We start from the raw sequence: 19754 nt of genomic DNA on the forward strand, positions 1-19754 counted from the left end.
GTTATTAGGTGTCTTATTCTATATAATACATATGATCCTTAATGAGGGATTATCCTCACTGTATAAATGAATGAATGTAAAGTAAACCCTGTAGCTAAGCTGGGAAACCAAGAAGAGACACCGGGATACCCAACGTATATGTCCCATGGTCAGCAGCGGCGCCCACATATCCTGCTACATCCGTCTGGCTAGATCTTTTCCTTTTTTTTTAGAAGGCTTTATTTTCAAAATTTTGGTGTATAAAACATGTAAAAATCTACAAACCGTACAAAATCCAGACATTCAGAGCGGATTATATTCACTTAACAACAGTAACACATCGTACAGCTGCATAACCTCCGAAAGCCTAACTGAATGGAAACACTCACTCACTCACAAACATCCTTGTGCTCCGAACCCCCCCCCCCCACATCTCGGTCATTTTCAAGCGACCATTAAACTGCAGTATCAATAGTCTCCATCCACCTGGACCAAATGTTCCCAAATTTATCTGGACATTTCCTGCTAAGATACAATTTCTTATACATAGGTATATATTTATTCACTAGTTGTTGCCAGTGCAGTGTACTCGGACTATCCGTACTCTTCCAAGCCATAATTGTAATCTTCCGGGCACAAAAAATAACAAAACGAAAGAATATCTTATCATAGTGACTATGAATAACTTCATCCATAATGCCCTGGGGGGTAAGAAGCCGCGGCAACTCATAATGGGTATGAAGAAACTCCACCACCTCCGACCAACAGGGGCATCTCTAGGACACATCCACACACAATGCAGAAAGGTACCGACCTCCGACTGACATCTAAAACAACTATCCGAAGCCAATGCCCCATCCGCTTAAGCCTAACTGGAGTGTAATAAATCCTATGCAGGAACCGAGACTGTATGAGGAAGTCCCTTGCCCTTAACACAGAATCAAAAAAGGAGGATTCTACCTCCCGCCAGTCCTCCTCTGTCAAGGTGGGAAGATCACCCCACCATTGCAGATACGCCTTATCAAATGGCCTAGCACTCAGGGATGTCATGAAGGTGTATAATTGGGTAAGGACCTTTGAGAGATCCGGAGCCCCAAGAAGGTCTTCTAGCTTCGAGAACCCCACCTGAGGTGACAGAGCCAAATTGGGCACCCCAGGCATGCCGCAACTGCAGGTAATGAAAAAACACTTTTTCTGAAATGTTAAATCTATCCTTCAGTTCAGAAAAGGATACAAAACCAGACTCCACCGTAAACACCTGACCCAAACATTTGACCCCTGCCCCCGACCACATCCCCGCTCCCTGGAGCGATTCAAGATGAGACAACCAAGGATTATTCCAGAGTGGAATCCGAGGCGAGTATGAAGGGTCCGTATTAACGTGCAGCAGAGAATGCGCAGTCCTCCGTCCGAAGTGGCAGGTGTACGCCACCCGGAGGCTTCTATCTATATAACAGGTTAGTCAGACTCTCATAAGGAGTCATAAGTGCACCTGTCAGTGCGGCAGCTGCGTTACCCAGATATATATCTATCCACCAACGTGCAATCACTAGTTGAGAAGCGAAATAGTAGAATTTAAGATTTGGTGCCAAAATTCCCCCCCCCCCCCCCCCCCCCCCGGTGTTTAGGGGCCTGCAAAAGACTAAGGCTGAACCGAGGAGCACCACCCTGCCAGTAAAATGATCGCTGTATACTATCGAGCTGTTTAAGGATTTCTTCTGCCGCACCACAGGACAGGCACGAAATAGATACAAAAATGTAGGTGTGGATATCATCTTAAATAAATCCGTCCGTACAGCGATAGCGGAAGGTTCCGCCAAGCGCTCAACTGTCTCGGTGACCACCACCAAAGGGTCCACATTCAGTTCCCCATATCGAGCTGTACTAAGGGAGATCCCTAGATATGTAAACTGGGAGACAATCTGCAATGGAACCGGGAGGATCTGACGGGCGTCTGGCTATATCTTTATCTGAAAAGCATAATAATAAGAGGTATATTTCATTTATTACACCGCCCTTCATTTTCCCTCTCCCTATTCGATAATAGACTAGGTATAGGTAGGGGTTCACCTGATGTAATAGTAACATACAGTAAGACATCCCCCAATGTGTCATTTCATATTGAATGGCCCCTGAGCTGTGTCTCTGATATCCGAGGTCTGTGGGAATGATCACAATGTCCTAATCACCGTCCTCCAGGCAGCAAAGTGTCTGATGACTTCTGATGTATCTACAGGACAGAACAACTCGGAGAGTGAGCGCAATGTGAGAGCGAAGCTGAGGAAGTTCCTGCAGAGAAGACCAACGTTACAGTCCCTCCGAGACAAAGGTTACATCCACGGTAAGAGGAGCCGCGTCCCGAGCGTGCACACCGCCCCCTGGAGACCCTCATACTAACACTTATTATCTTTCTAAAGACCAGGTGTTTGGTTGCCACCTCCATCAGCTGTGTGAACGGGAGAAAAGGGATGTGCCTGAGTTTGTCAGCAAATCCATTGAAGTGGTGGAGAAACGAGGTAAGTCCACTGTCCATGGCTGCGGAGAGCGACAAACTGTCTCAAGAAGAGGCCTCCCCTCACAAGTCCTGGAGCGCCGCCATTTACAATGAGAGCGCAGAGTAAGAACAAATCTCCTGCTCTTAAAAAGAAATCAACAACAAGTTACTATTGACGGATCTATTCCTGCCATTGTATGTCTGTGACTTTATACTGGCCTCCTACTGGTCTGATTGACTGATTAACCCCTTAATGCCCCCTTGCAGTCCGGCTGACTTACACCAGTGCAGGTATTAGGCATTCACGAGACTGTTTTGACATTCATGTGTTAATGAGCCAGACAGTCCCGAGTATTCACACGCACCATAACTAGAAAATCTGTCAGCTGGCGGTCTTCTTGTTGATGGCTTCCATCGTGTGGAGATATACCCAGTAGTTTTTGGTGGGGAGGCCAGGACTCAAAAAGTAGAGGTTTATTCAAAGTGTTAGTAGACCTGTTTGGGGTTCCCTACTATGTGTAATGTCTGTAATGCTACAGTCTGACTTCAGCTATCTAAGGGGTTAACAGATTGTGCCTAAACAGTCTCATCATGTGGGGAAATAGGGTTGGACATTGATGGCTTGTATCGAATCAGCGGAAACCTGGCAGTCATTCAGAAGTTGCGCTATAAAGTGGATCATGGTGAGTGTATATTGTGTATATACAACCCTCTGACACAGGACCCCAAACAATGTACTCTATACCCAACCTCCTGTCACCAGACCCCAAACAATGTGCTCTGTACCCAACCTCCTGTCACAGTACCCCAAACAATGTACTCTGTACCCAACCTCCTGTCACCAGACCCCAAACAATGTGCTCTGTACCCAACCTCCTGTCACCAGAGACCAAACAATGTACTGTGTACCCAACCTCCTGTCACCAGACCCCAAACAATCTACTCTGTACCAAACCCCCTGTCACCAGAGACCAAACAATGTGCTCTGTACCCAACCTCCTGTCACCAGACCCCAAACAATGTGCTCTGTACCCAACCTCCTGTCACCAGAGACCAAACAATGTGCTCTGTACCCAACCTCCTGTCACCAGACCCCAAACAATGTACTCTGTACCCAACCTCCTGTCACCAGACCCCAAACAATGTACTCTGTACCCAACCTCCTGTCACCAGAGACCAAACAATGTGCTCTGTACCCAACCTCCTGTCACCAGACCCCAAACAATGTGCTCTGTACCCAACCTCCTGCTACCAGAGACCAAACAATTTACTGTGTACCCAACCTCCTGCTACCAGAGACCAAACAATGCACTCTGTACCCAACCTCCTGTCACCAGAGACCAAACAATGCACTCTGTACCCAACCTCCTGCCATCGTTCATGAACAGCACCTAATATATTGTATTAAGCTGACATTTCTCATCATGTCAAGATATTTTTCCAGGTGAAAACTTTAGTTTAGATGATGGTCGATGGGAAGACGTCCACGTGATCACTGGAGCACTGAAGCTGTTTTTCCGAGAGCTGCAGGAACCTCTGTTCCCTTTTATTTATTTTGACCAGTTCATTGAAGCGATAAGTAAGTCCATGTCCCACGCTGTTATCTGAGGGTTATCTCACTTCTGTGGGGGTTGTCATATAGGCTTGTGGACAGGGGTGTATGTTTACAGGGTTTAGTAGTAGAAGACCTAGGGCTTTGAGATGACAATCATGTAATGAAGTCCATGCTGGTCATTCCGGAGGCCACCTCCCTGCACTTCAGTGTTAATGACAGAAGGTCTAGTCATTGACTCCATAAGTTGAGGGTCCCTCTTCTGCCAAGGCCCATGTGACACCACTATGGTGGGCACTTCTTTTCTCATTTACATCAATTAGGAGATTATTTAATGCCTCTTTAACTTGAGCTCTTTCCATACAAGAATTAAGTGATCAGAATCAGAAGATCCGATGCCTGAAGGAGCTGGTCCTATCACTGCCCCTGTCCAACCTGGAGACCATGAGGCTGCTGTTCAAGCATCTGTGCAGGTCAGTGAATGGAAAATGTGTCCTGCTGTCTATACGTATGTGTATATGTGTGTGTGTGTGTATGTGTACGTGTGTGTGTGTGTGTGTGTGTGTGTGTGTGTGTATATATATATATGTACAATGCATTCAGAAAGTCTTCAGACCCTTTCACCTTTTTCACTTTATGTTGAGGTCTCTCTCCCCCTCGTTCTGCCCTCTCCCCCGTAATGATGAAGTGAGAACAGAATGTTTGTTCTTTACTAATTTATTGAAAAGTAAAAACTAGACATTTTATAAGTCTTCAACCCCTTTACTCGGGACTCGGGTGACGCCCCTTTCGCAGTGATAACGGCCTCCAGTCTTCTTGATGCCTCAAGGTTTACATTCCTGGATTTGTGGATTTTCTGCCGTTCCCCTCTGCAGATCTCCGCTCTGTCAGGTTGGATGGTGACGTCGGTGGACGGACATTTTCAGGTCTCTCCAGAGATGTTGGATTGGGTTCATCAGGGGTCTGGCCTGGCCACTCGAGGACATTCCCAGAGTTGTGCCCTCCTGTGTGGTCCCTCCACCTTTCCCGTGTTGTCTTGGCTGTGTGCTTAGGGTCATTGTCTTATTGGAGTGTGAACCTTTGGCCCAGTCTGAGGTTCGGCTGAAGAATGCCCCCACATCATGATGCCCCCACCACCACCAGGCTGCATTGTAGGGAGGGTATTGGGCAGGTGATGAGCAGTGACTGGTTTCATCAGACCCCAGAATCTTGTTTCTCACGGTATGAGGTCCTTTAAGTGATTTTGTTGTAACCTCCGGGCGGCTTTCATGTCTATTACTGAGGAGCGGCTTCTTTCTGGCCGCTCTGCCATAAAGCCAAGATTGCTGTAGTGCTGCAGTGATGGTCGATCTTCTGGAAGTTTCCCCCATCTGCACACATGATCTTTGGAGCTCGGCCACAGTGACCATTGGGTTCTTGGTCACCTCTTACCAAGGTCCTTCTCCCCTGATTACTTAGTTTGGTGGGGCGGCTCTAGGAAGAGTCCTGGTTGTTCCAAACCTTCCATTTGAGAATCATGGAGGCCTCTGTGCTCCTGGGGACACTCAGTGCAGCAGACATTATTTGTCCCCTTCTCCAGATCTGTCCCTCCACAATCCTGTCTCTAAGCTCTACAGGCAGTTCTCTCCTCCTCATGTCTTGGTTTTTACTTTGTTATTATGGAGGATTGAGGGCATATTGATGGGGAAAACTTTTTTAATTTTTTTTTAGCACAAGGCCTCAACATAACAAAACGTGAAAAAAGTGAGGGTGTGAAGACTTTGTGGATGCTGTGTGTGACTATATGTGTATAGAGGTTTATGTTTGGCCATGTGTATGTGACTATATGTGTATAGAGGTTTATATTTGGCCATGTGTATGTGACTATATGTGTATAGAGGTTTATATTTGGCCATGTGTATGTGACTATGTGTATAGAGGTTTATATTTCGCCATGTGTATGTGACTATATGTGTATAGAGGTTTATGTTTGGCCATGTGTATGTGACTATGTGTATAGGGGTTTATGTTTGGCCATGTGTATGTGACTATATGTGTATAGGGGTTTATATTTGGCCATGTGAATGTGACTATATGTGTATAGAGGTTTATGTTTGGCCATGTGTATGTGACTATATGTGTATAGAGGTTTATGTTTGGCCATGTGTATGTGACTATATGTGTATAGAGGTTTATATTTGGCCATGTGTATGTGACTATGTGTATAGAGGTTTATATTTCGCCATGTGTATGTGACTATATGTGTATAGAGGTTTATGTTTGGCCATGTGTATGTGACTATGTGTATAGGGGTTTATGTTTGGCCATGTGTATGTGACTATATGTGTATAGGGGTTTATATTTGGCCATGTGAATGTGACTATATGTGTATAGAGGTTTATGTTTGGCCATGTGTATGTGACTATATGTGTATAGAGGTTTATGTTTGGCCATGTGTATGTGATTATATGTGTATAGAGGTTTATATTTCGCCATGTGTATGTGACTATATGTGTATAGAGGTCTATATTTGGCCATGTGTGTGTGACTATATGTGTATAGAGGTTTATATTTCGCCATGTGTATGTGACTATGTGTATAGAGGTTTATATTTGGCCATGTGTATGTGACTATATGTGTATAGAGGTCTATATTTCGCCATGTGTATGTGAGTATATGTGTATAGAGGTCTATATTTCGCCATGTGTATGTGACTATATGTGTATAGAGGTCTATATTTCGCCATGTGTATGTGACTATATGTGTATAGAGGTTTATATTTCGCCATGTGTATGTGATTATATGTGTATAGAGGTTTATATTTCGCCATGTGTATGTGACTATATGTGTATAGAGGTTTATATTTCGCCATGTGTATGTGACTATATGTGTATAGAGGTCTATATTTGGCCATGTGTGTGTGACTATATGTGTATAGAGGTTTATATTTCGCCATGTGTATGTGACTATGTGTATAGAGGTTTATATTTGGCCATGTGTATGTGACTATATGTGTATAGAGGTCTATATTTCGCCATGTGTATGTGAGTATATGTGTATAGAGGTCTATATTTCGCCATGTGTATGTGACTATATGTGTATAGAGGTTTATATTTCGCCATGTGTATGTGACTATATGTGTATAGAGGTTTATATTTCGCCATGTGTATGTGACTATATGTGTATAGAGGTTTATATTTCGCCATGTGTATGTGACTATATGTGTATAGAGGTCTATATTTGGCCATGTGTATGTGACTATATGTGTATAGAGGTTTATATTTCGCCATGTGTATGTGACTATATGTGTATAGAGGTTTATATTTCGCCATGTGTATGTGACTATATGTGTATAGAGGTCTATATTTGGCCATGTGTGTGTGACTATATGTGTATAGAGGTTTATATTTCGCCATGTGTATGTGACTATGTGTATAGAGGTCTATATTTGGCCATGTGTGTGTGACTATATGTGTATAGAGGTTTATATTTCGCCATGTGTATGTGACTATGTGTATAGAGGTTTATATTTGGCCATGTGTATGTGACTATATGTGTATAGAGGTCTATATTTCGCCATGTGTATGTGAGTATATGTGTATAGAGGTCTATATTTCGCCATGTGTATGTGACTATATGTGTATAGAGGTCTATATTTCGCCATGTGTATGTGACTATATGTGTATAGAGGTTTATATTTCGCCATGTGTATGTGATTATATGTGTATAGAGGTTTATATTTCGCCATGTGTATGTGACTATATGTGTATAGAGGTTTATATTTCGCCATGTGTATGTGACTATATGTGTATAGAGGTCTATATTTGGCCATGTGTGTGTGACTATATGTGTATAGAGGTTTATATTTCGCCATGTGTATGTGACTATGTGTATAGAGGTTTATATTTGGCCATGTGTATGTGACTATATGTGTATAGAGGTCTATATTTCGCCATGTGTATGTGACTATATGTGTATAGAGGTCTATATTTGGCCATGTGTATGTGACTATATGTGTATAGAGGTTTATATTTCGCCATGTGTATGTGACTATATGTGTATAGAGGTTTATATTTCGCCATGTGTATGTGACTATATGTGTATAGAGGTCTATATTTGGCCATGTGTGTGTGACTATATGTGTATAGAGGTTTATATTTCGCCATGTGTATGTGACTATGTGTATAGAGGTTTATATTTGGCCATGTGTATGTGACTATATGTGTATAGAGGTTTATATTTCGCCATGTGTATGTGACTATATGTGTATAGAGGTTTATATTTCGCCATGTGTATGTGACTATATGTGTATAGAGGTTTATATTTCGCCATGTGTATGTGACTATATGTGTATAGAGGTCTATATTTGGCCATGTGTATGTGACTATATGTGTATAGAGGTTTATATTTCGCCATGTGTATGTGACTATATGTGTATAGAGGTTTATATTTCGCCATGTGTATGTGACTATATGTGTATAGAGGTCTATATTTGGCCATGTGTGTGTGACTATATGTGTATAGAGGTTTATATTTCGCCATGTGTATGTGACTATGTGTATAGAGGTTTATATTTGGCCATGTGTATGTGACTATATGTGTATAGAGGTCTATATTTCGCCATGTGTATGTGAGTATATGTGTATAGAGGTCTATATTTCGCCATGTGTATGTGAGTATATGTGTATAGAGGTTTATATTTCGCCATGTGTGTGTGACTATATGTGTATAGAGGTCTATATTTGGCCATGTGTGTGTGACTATATGTGTATAGAGGTCTATATTTGGCCATGTGTGTGTGACTATATGTGTATAGAGGTCTATATTTCGCCATGTGTATGTGACTATATGACATTTTATTATTGGGTTTAATCGAGCGGCTGTCTAGTTTAGAAAACCCTCATTACGGCATTTTAAGTTAAGAGGTGACTCGTTTGTTATCCCATCAATACGCCCGAGTGAGGAGAAGAGGGAGAGATCATGTCGCTTTCTGCCGTTTTCGTGCATTACATGGTGGATGAACCATTGATTTTAAGATTTCTCATGTAAAGTTTGATCTCCCTGTGTTGGGGAATTGAACATTTATTGCTGGGTTCCCCCACAGGTTTTACTTCTGCTTTCTGGGGTTCCCAGCAGCAGGACACAGTGGCCCCCATTTTGTTCCAGAGAAGTGGATGTCCTTTATTAGGGGTGCCGCTCATTTCCGCTTGCGATACATTTATTGTGTTTGCTTTTTTTAAGCCTCCTGAGCGCAGCTCCGAGAAATAATCTCCATTTTGATAAATGTGGCGTAAACTCGATCTCTGCAAGACAAAAAAAAACTAAAAAACACTTTTCCCATCAATTGTGGCGGGAGATTAAAATCCTCACAAAAGTTGTGCAGTTTCTGACAGACGGGCGTGAGCGAAACCGCAAATGTCGCCCCCATCGTGTCGTATTGTCCACGGTGGAGTCGCCCTGTAATTAGAAGCCCCGTGGGTGGGGGTATCAGGTGGGCATAAGATTGCCAGAATTTTGCTCCTTTTCAGTGATGTTTTCATTTTCGGATTTCAGGGTCATTGAACATAAAGACTCGAATCGGATGTCGGTCCAGAGTGTCGCAATTGTGTTTGGGCCGACCCTGCTGAGGCCTGAGCTGGAGGGGGGCAACATTGCCATGAACATGGTCTACCAAAACCAAATTGTGGAACAAATCCTCATCCAGTACAAGTTTATTTTCAGCAGCAGCTGATCCGACGCGGAGAGGGTGCGCACCGAGCGTGTCATGAAGGCGCAGGTCGCCAGAGGACGTCTCCCTATTTAATGTATAAAATGTAACGTGTACATAAAACCCTTAAATCGACTTCATAGAATAAAAAAACTTTCTTGCCAACTGATAATCATAGAAAAACATCTGCAATTTACACATTGGAAAATGTAAAAGCAAAAAGATGAGCACAGGGTCCCCTGAGCAGCCACGTGACGGAGAAGTGGCGCCGACGTTTGCATTGTGAGCGGACGCGGGAGAGCGGTGGCTTCTTCCATGTGGATCTGTAAAAAATGATGAAGACTGTAAGGAACTTATCTGATAATATTGTGGGGGCTCATAATAAGGTCAGGACTGTGCGATTGATGCGACTCAGAGGAACACATTGGTTTTTGTGCTCCTCCTCCTCCTCCTCCTCCTCCTCATAATCTCCTCTTTCCTTTCTCACCCCATTCACCTGATTCTGTTCCTTTGTGTCACACGTCTGAATTTTCTTAGTAAAAAGTGTTGGACACCAGAACAAGGACCGTTAAGACCCCCCCTGTGCAAAAGTCTGTTCATCACACAAGGGTATGTATGTAGCCGGGCGCCGGTTGTGTCACTATACATCTCCCTGTATGTAGCAGAGGTGCCGGGCGCTGGTTGTGTCACTATACATCTCTCTGTATGTAGCAGAGGCGCCGGTTGTGTCACTATACATCTCCCTGTATGTAGCAGAGGTGCCGGGCACTGGTTGTGTCACTATACATCTCCCTGTATGTAGCAGAGGCGCTGGTGGTGTCACTATACATCTCCCTGTATGTAGCAGAGGCGCTGGTGGTGTCACTATACATCTCCCTGTATGTAGCAGAGGCGCCAGGCGCTGGTTGTGTCACTATACATCTCCCTGTATGTAGCAGAGGTGCCGGGCGCTGGTTGTGTCACTATACATCTCTCTGTATGTAGCAGAGGCGCCGGTTGTGTCACTATACATCTCCCTGTATGTAGCAGAGGTGCCGGGCACTGGTTGTGTCACTATACATCTCCCTGTATGTAGCAGAGGTGCCGGGCGCTGGTTGTGTCACTATACATCTCTCTGTATGTAGCAGAGGCGCCGGTTGTTTCACTATACATCTCCCTGTATGTAGCAGAGGCGCCGGTTGTGTCACTACACATCTCCCTGTATGTAGCAGAGGTGCCGGGCGCTGGTTGTGTCACTATACATCTCTCTGTATGTAGCAGAGGCGCCGGTTGTTTCACTATACATCTCCCTGTATGTAGCAGAGGCGCCGGTTGTGTCACTATACATCTCCCTGTATGTAGCAGAGGTGCCGGGCGCTGGTTGTGTCACTATACATCTCTCTGTATGTAGCAGAGGCGCTGGTTGTGTCACTACATCTCCCTGTATGTAGCAGAGGTGCCGGGCGCTGGTTGTGTCACTATACATCTCCCTGTATGTAGCAGAGGTGCCGGGCGCTGGTTGTGTCACTATACATCTCTCTGTATGTAGCAGAGGCGCCGGTTGTTTCACTATACATCTCCCTGTATGTAGCAGAGGTGCCGGGCGCTGGTTGTGTCACTATACAGCTCTCTGTATGTAGCAGAGGCGCCGGTTGTGTCACTATACATCTCCCTGTATGTAGCAGAGGTGCCGGGCGCTGGTTGTGTCACTATACATCTCCCTGTATGTAGCAGAGGTGCCGGGCGCTGGTTGTGTCACTATACATCTCTCTGTATGTAGCAGAGGCGCCGGTTGTTTCACTATACATCTCCCTGTATGTAGCAGAGGCGCCGGTTGTGTCACTATACATCTCCCTGTATGTAGCAGAGGTGCCGGGCGCTGGTTGTGTCACTATACATCTCTCTGTATGTAGCAGAGGCGCCGGTTGTTTCACTATACATCTCCCTGTATGTAGCAGAGGCGCCGGTTGTGTCACTATACATCTCCCTGTATGTAGCAGAGGTGCCGGGCGCTGGTTGTGTCACTATACATCTCTCTGTATGTAGCAGAGGCGCTGGTTGTGTCACTACATCTCCCTGTATGTAGCAGAGGTGCCGGGCGCTGGTTGTGTCACTATACATCTCCCTGTATGTAGCAGAGGTGCCGGGTGCTGGTTGTGTCACTATACATCTCTCTGTATGTAGCAGAGGCGCCGGTTGTTTCACTATACATCTCCCTGTATGTAGCAGAGGCGCCGGTTGTGTCACTATACATCTCCCTGTATGTAGCAGAGGTGCCGGGCGCTGGTTGTGTCACTATACATCTCCCTGTATGTAGCAGAGGCGCCGGTTGTTTCACTATACATCTCCCTGTATGTAGCAGAGGCGCCGGTTGTGTCACTATACATCTCCCTGTATGTAGCAGAGGTGCCGGGCGCTGGTTGTGTCACTATACATCTCTCTGTATGTAGCAGAGGCGCCGGTTGTGTCACTATACATCTCTCTGTATGTAGCAGAGGCGCTGGTTGTCTCACTATACATCTCTCTGTATGTAGCAGAGGCGCCGGTTGTGTCACTATACATCTCTCTGTATGTAGCAGAGGCGCCGGGCGCTGGTTGTGTCACTATACATCTCCCTGTATGTAGCAGAGGCGCTGGTTGTGTCACTATACATCTCCCTGTATGTAGCAGAGGCGCCGGTTGTGTCACTATACATCTCCTTGTATGTAGCAGAGGTGCCGGGCGCTGGTTGTGTCACTATACATCTCTCTGTATGTAGCAGAGGCGCCGGTTGTGTCACTATACATCTCTCTGTATGTAGCAGAGGCGCTGGTTGTCTCACTATACATCTCTCTGTATGTAGCAGAGGCGCCGGTTGTGTCACTATACATCTCTCTGTATGTAGCAGAGGCGCTGGTTGTGTCACTAAACATCTCCCTGTATGTAGCAGAGGCGCCGGGCGCTGGTTGTGTCACTATACATCTCCCTGTATGTAGCAGAGGCGCTGGTGGTGTCACTATACATCTCCCTGTATGTAGCAGAGGTGCCGGGCGCTGGTTGTGTCACTATATATCTCTCTGTATGTAGCAGAGGCGCCGGTTGTGTCACTATACATCTCTCTGTATGTAGCAGAGGCGCTGGTTGTGTCACTATACATCTCTCTGTATGTAGCAGAGGCGCTGGTTGTGTCACTATACATCTCCCTGTATGTAGCAGAGGTGCCGGGCGCTGGTTGTGTCACTATACATCTCTCTGTATGTAGCAGAGGCGCCGGTTGTTTCACTATACATCTCCCTGTATGTAGCAGAGGCGCCGGTTGTGTCACTATACATCTCCCTGTATGTAGCAGAGGTGCCGGGCGCTGGTTGTGTCACTATACATCTCTCTGTATGTAGCAGAGGCGCCGGTTGTTTCACTATACATCTCCCTGTATGTAGCAGAGGCGCCGGTTGTGTCACTATACATCTCCCTGTATGTAGCAGAGGTGCCGGGCGCTGGTTGTGTCACTATACATCTCTCTGTATGTAGCAGAGGCGCCGGTTGTGTCACTATACATCTCTCTGTATGTAGCAGAGGCGCTGGTTGTCTCACTATACATCTCTCTGTATGTAGCAGAGGCGCCGGTTGTGTCACTATACATCTCTCTGTATGTAGCAGAGGCGCCGGGCGCTGGTTGTGTCACTATACATCTCCCTGTATGTAGCAGAGGCGCTGGTTGTGTCACTATACATCTCTCTGTATGTAGCAGAGGCGCCGGTTGTGTCACTATACATCTCCCTGTATGTAGCAGAGGCGCCGGTTGTGTCACTATACATCTCCTTGTATGTAGCAGAGGTGCCGGGCGCTGGTTGTGTCACTATACATCTCTCTGTATGTAGCAGAGGCGCCGGTTGTGTCACTATACATCTCTCTGTATGTAGCAGAGGCGCTGGTTGTCTCACTATACATCTCTCTGTATGTAGCAGAGGCGCCGGTTGTGTCACTATACATCTCTCTGTATGTAGCAGAGGCGCTGGTTGTGTCACTAAACATCTCCCTGTATGTAGCAGAGGCGCCGGGCGCTGGTTGTGTCACTATACATCTCCCTGTATGTAGCAGAGGCGCTGGTGGTGTCACTATACATCTCCCTGTATGTAGCAGAGGTGCCGGGCGCTGGTTGTGTCACTATACATCTCTCTGTATGTAGCAGAGGCGCCGGTTGTGTCACTATACATCTCTCTGTATGTAGCAGAGGCGCTGGTTGTCTCACTATACATCTCTCTGTATGTAGCAGAGGCGCCGGTTGTGTCACTATACATCTCTCTGTATGTAGCAGAGGCGCTGGTTGTGTCACTATACATCTCTCTGTATGTAGCCGGGCGCCGGTTGTGTCACTATACATCTCCCTGTATGTAGCAGAGGTGCCGGGCGCTGGTTGTGTCACTATACATCTCTCTGTATGTAGCAGAGGCGCCGGTTGTTTCACTATACATCTCCCTGTATGTAGCAGAGGCGCCGGTTGTGTCACTATACATCTCCCTGTATGTAGCAGAGGTGCCGGGCGCCGGTTGTCTCACTATACATCTCTCTGTATGTAGCAGAGGCGCTGGTTGTCTCACTATACATCTCTCTGTATGTAGCAGAGGCGCCGGTTGTGTCACTATACATCTCTCTGTATGTAGCAGAGGCGCCGGGCGCTGGTTGTGTCACTATACATCTCCCTGTATGTAGCAGAGGCGCTGGTTGTGTCACTATACATCTCCCTGTATGTAGCAGAGGTGCTGGGCGCTGGTTGTGTCACTATACATCTCTCTGTATGTAGCAGAGGCGCCGGTTGTGTCACTATACATCTCCCTGTATGTAGCAGAGGTGCCGGTTGTGTCACTATACATCTCCCTGTATGTAGCAGAGGTGCCGGGCGCTGGTTGTGTCACTATACATCTCCCTGTATGTAGCAGAGGTGCCGGGCGCTGGTTGTGTCACTATACATCTCTCTGTATGTAGCAGAGGCGCCGGGCGCTGGTTGTGTCACTATACATCTCTCTGTATGTAGCAGAGGCGCCGGTTGTTTCACTATACATCTCCCTGTATGTAGCAGAGGCGCCGGTTGTGTCACTATACATCTCCCTGTATGTAGCAGAGGTGCCGGGCGCTGGTTGTGTCACTATACATCTCCCTGTATGTAGCAGAGGCGCTGGTTGTGTCACTACATCTCCCTGTATGTAGCAGAGGTGCTGGGCGCTGGTTGTGTCACTATACATCTCCCTGTATGTAGCAGAGGCGCCGGTTGTGTCACTATACATCTCCCTGTATGTAGCAGAGGTGCCGGGCGCTGGTTGTGTCACTATACATCTCTCTGTATGTAGCAGAGGCGCCGGTTGTTTCACTATACATCTCCCTGTATGTAGCAGAGGCGCCGGTTGTGTCACTATACATCTCCCTGTATGTAGCAGAGGTGCCGGGCGCTGGTTGTGTCACTATACATCTCTCTGTATGTAGCAGAGGCGCTGGTTGTGTCACTACATCTCCCTGTATGTAGCAGAGGTGCCGGGCGCTGGTTGTGTCACTATACATCTCCCTGTATGTAGCAGAGGTGCCGGGCGCTGGTTGTGTCACTATACATCTCTCTGTATGTAGCAGAGGCGCCGGTTGTTTCACTATACATCTCCCTGTATGTAGCAGAGGCGCCGGTTGTGTCACTATACATCTCCCTGTATGTAGCAGAGGTGCCGGGCGCTGGTTGTGTCACTATACATCTCTCTGTATGTAGCAGAGGCGCCGGTTGTGTCACTATACATCTCTCTGTATGTAGCAGAGGCGCTGGTTGTCTCACTATACATCTCTCTGTATGTAGCAGAGGCGCCGGTTGTGTCACTATACATCTCTCTGTATGTAGCAGAGGCGCCGGGCGCTGGTTGTGTCACTATACATCTCCCTGTATGTAGCAGAGGCGCTGGTTGTGTCACTATACATCTCCCTGTATGTAGCAGAGGCGCCGGTTGTGTCACTATACATCTCCTTGTATGTAGCAGAGGTGCCGGGCGCTGGTTGTGTCACTATACATCTCTCTGTATGTAGCAGAGGCGCCGGTTGTGTCACTATACATCTCTCTGTATGTAGCAGAGGCGCTGGTTGTCTCACTATACATCTCTCTGTATGTAGCAGAGGCGCCGGTTGTGTCACTATACATCTCTCTGTATGTAGCAGAGGCGCTGGTTGTGTCACTAAACATCTCCCTGTATGTAGCAGAGGCGCCGGGCGCTGGTTGTGTCACTATACATCTCCCTGTATGTAGCAGAGGCGCTGGTGGTGTCACTATACATCTCCCTGTATGTAGCAGAGGTGCCGGGCGCTGGTTGTGTCACTATACATCTCTCTGTATGTAGCAGAGGCGCCGGTTGTGTCACTATACATCTCTCTGTATGTAGCAGAGGCGCTGGTTGTGTCACTATACATCTCTCTGTATGTAGCAGAGGCGCTGGTTGTGTCACTATACATCTCCCTGTATGTAGCAGAGGTGCCGGGCGCTGGTTGTGTCACTATACATCTCCCTGTATGTAGCAGAGGTGCCGGGCGCTGGTTGTGTCACTATACATCTCTCTGTATGTAGCAGAGGCGCCGGTTGTTTCACTATACATCTCCCTGTATGTAGCAGAGGCGCCGGTTGTGTCACTATACATCTCCCTGTATGTAGCAGAGGTGCCGGGCGCTGGTTGTGTCACTATACATCTCTCTGTATGTAGCAGAGGCGCCGGTTGTTTCACTATACATCTCCCTGTATGTAGCAGAGGCGCCGGTTGTGTCACTACATCTCCCTGTATGTAGTAGAGGCGCTGGTTGTGTCACTACATCTCCCTGTATGTAGCAGAGGTGCCGGGCGCTGGTTGTGTCACTATACATCTCTCTGTATGTAGCAGAGGCGCCGGTTGTGTCACTATACATCTCTCTGTATGTAGCAGAGGCGCTGGTTGTCTCACTATACATCTCTCTGTATGTAGCAGAGGCGCCGGTTGTGTCACTATACATCTCTCTGTATGTAGCAGAGGCGCCGGGCGCTGGTTGTGTCACTATACATCTCCCTGTATGTAGCAGAGGCGCTGGTTGTGTCACTATACATCTCTCTGTATGTAGCAGAGGCGCCGGTTGTGTCACTATACATCTCTCTGTATGTAGCAGAGGCGCCGGGCGCTGGTTGTGTCACTATACATCTCCCTGTATGTAGCAGAGGCGCTGGTTGTGTCACTATACATCTCTCTGTATGTAGCAGAGGCGCTGGTTGTGTCACTATACATCTCCCTGTATGTAGCAGAGGCGCCGGTTGTGTCACTATACATCTCCTTGTATGTAGCAGAGGTGCCGGGCGCTGGTTGTGTCACTATACATCTCTCTGTATGTAGCAGAGGCGCCGGTTGTGTCACTATACATCTCTCTGTATGTAGCAGAGGCGCTGGTTGTCTCACTATACATCTCTCTGTATGTAGCAGAGGCGCCGGTTGTGTCACTATACATCTCTCTGTATGTAGCAGAGGCGCTGGTTGTGTCACTAAACATCTCCCTGTATGTAGCAGAGGCGCCGGGCGCTGGTTGTGTCACTATACATCTCCCTGTATGTAGCAGAGGCGCTGGTGGTGTCACTATACATCTCCCTGTATGTAGCAGAGGTGCCGGGCGCTGGTTGTGTCACTATACATCTCTCTGTATGTAGCAGAGGCGCCGGTTGTGTCACTATACATCTCTCTGTATGTAGCAGAGGCGCTGGTTGTCTCACTATACATCTCTCTGTATGTAGCAGAGGCGCCGGTTGTGTCACTATACATCTCTCTGTATGTAGCAGAGGCGCTGGTTGTGTCACTATACATCTCTCTGTATGTAGCCGGGCGCCGGTTGTGTCACTATACATCTCCCTGTATGTAGCAGAGGTGCCGGGCGCTGGTTGTGTCACTATACATCTCTCTGTATGTAGCAGAGGCGCCGGTTGTTTCACTATACATCTCCCTGTATGTAGCAGAGGCGCCGGTTGTGTCACTATACATCTCCCTGTATGTAGCAGAGGTGCCGGGCGCCGGTTGTCTCACTATACATCTCTCTGTATGTAGCAGAGGCGCTGGTTGTCTCACTATACATCTCTCTGTATGTAGCAGAGGCGCCGGTTGTGTCACTATACATCTCTCTGTATGTAGCAGAGGCGCCGGGCGCTGGTTGTGTCACTATACATCTCCCTGTATGTAGCAGAGGCGCTGGTTGTGTCACTATACATCTCCCTGTATGTAGCAGAGGTGCTGGGCGCTGGTTGTGTCACTATACATCTCTCTGTATGTAGCAGAGGCGCCGGTTGTGTCACTATACATCTCTCTGTATGTAGCAGAGGCGCTGGTTGTGTCACTATACATCTCTCTGTATGTAGCAGAGGCGCCGGGCGCTGGTTGTGTCACTATACATCTCCCTGTATGTAGCAGAGGTGCCGGGCGCTGGTTGTGTCACTATACATCTCTCTGTATGTAGCAGAGACGCCGGTTGTGTCACTATACATCTCTCTGTATGTAGCAGAGGCGCCGGTTGTGTCACTATACATCTCTCTGTATGTAGCAGAGGCGCCGGTTGTGTCACTATACATCTCTCTGTATGTAGCCGGGCGCCGGTTGTGTCACTATACATCTCTCTGTATGTAGCAGAGGCGCCGGGCGCTGGTTGTGTCACTATACATCTCTCTGTATGTAGCAGAGGCGCCGGGCGCTGGTTGTGTCACTATACATCTCCCTGTATGTAGCAGAGGCGCCGGGCGCTGGTTGTGTCACTATACATCTCTCTGTATGTAGCAGGGCGCTGGTTGTGTCACTATACATCTCCCTGTATGTAGCAGAGGCGCTGTGCGCTGGTTGTGTCACTATACATCTCTCTGTATGTAGCAGGGCGTTGGTTGTGTCACTATACATCTCCCTGTATGTAGCAGAGGCGCCGGTTGTGTCACTATACATCTCCCTGTATGTAGCAGAGGTGCCGGGCGCTGGTTGTGTCACTATACATCTCCCTGTATGTAGCAGAGGCGCCGGTTGTGTCACTATACATCTCCCTGTATGTAGCAGAGGTGCCGGGCGCTGGTTGTGTCACTATACATCTCCCTGTATGTAGCAGAGGCGCCGGTTGTGTCACTATACATCTCCCTGTATGTAGCAGAGGTGCCGGGCGCTGGTTGTGTCACTACATCTCCCTGTATGTAGCAGAGGTGCCGGGCGCTGGTTGTGTCACTACATCTCCCTGTATGTAGCAGAGGTGTCGGGCGCCGGTTGTGTCACTATACATCTCTCTGTATGTAGCAGAGGCGCTGGTTGTCTCACTATACATCTCTCTGTATGTAGCAGAGGCGCCGGTTGTGTCACTATACATCTCTCTGTATGTAGCAGAGGCGCCGGGCGCTGGTTGTGTCACTATACATCTCCCTGTATGTAGCAGAGGCGCTGGTTGTGTCACTATACATCTCTCTGTATGTAGCAGAGGCGCCGGTTGTGTCACTATACATCTCCTTGTATGTAGCAGAGGTGCCGGGCGCTGGTTGTGTCACTATACATCTCTCTGTATGTAGCAGAGGCGCCAGTTGTGTCACTATACATCTCTCTGTATGTAGCAGAGGCGCTGGTTGTCTCACTATACATCTCTCTGTATGTAGCAGAGGCGCCGGTTGTGTCACTATACATCTCTCTGTATGTAGCAGAGGCGCTGGTTGTGTCACTAAACATCTCCCTGTATGTAGCAGAGGCGCCGGGCGCTGGTTGTGTCACTATACATCTCCCTGTATGTAGCAGAGGCGCTGGTGGTGTCACTATACATCTCCCTGTATGTAGCAGAGGTGCCGGGCGCTGGTTGTGTCACTATACATCTCTCTGTATGTAGCAGAGGCGCCGGTTGTGTCACTATACATCTCTCTGTATGTAGCAGAGGCGCCGGGCGCTGGTTGTGTCACTATACATCTCCCTGTATGTAGCAGAGGTGCCGGGCGCTGGTTGTGTCACTATACATCTCTCTGTATGTAGCAGAGGCGCCGGTTGTGTCACTATACATCTCTCTGTATGTAGCAGAGGCGCCGGTTGTGTCACTATACATCTCTCTGT

At 47.4% G+C, this 19754-nt stretch overlaps 1 protein-coding gene across 4 annotated transcripts in view; it reads left to right on the forward strand.

Annotated features, from left to right (window-relative positions):
• The window catches only part of LOC142658974 (rho GTPase-activating protein 27-like), an 81605-nt gene extending 71722 nt beyond the window's left edge, over positions 1-9883 (forward strand). For 2 of the 4 annotated variants that reach the window (XM_075834577.1, XM_075834578.1), the window contains exons 12-14: positions 2216-2320; positions 2397-2495; positions 3079-4008. In XM_075834577.1, coding sequence (XP_075690692.1) covers positions 2216-2320; positions 2397-2495; positions 3079-3857 — 983 coding nt within the window. In that variant the 3' untranslated portion in view covers positions 3858-4008. Of the gene's footprint in view, positions 1-2215; positions 2321-2396; positions 2496-3078; positions 4053-4392; positions 4499-9557 lie in introns of those variants that run through there. The other 2 variants (XM_075834579.1, XM_075834580.1) reach the window with 2 other exon arrangements.
• The last annotated feature ends 9871 nt before the right edge of the window (positions 9884-19754 follow it).

Source organism: Rhinoderma darwinii, chromosome 8 (genome assembly GCF_050947455.1).
Source record: "Rhinoderma darwinii isolate aRhiDar2 chromosome 8, aRhiDar2.hap1, whole genome shotgun sequence".
Classification (NCBI taxonomy): domain Eukaryota; kingdom Metazoa; phylum Chordata; class Amphibia; order Anura; family Rhinodermatidae; genus Rhinoderma; species Rhinoderma darwinii.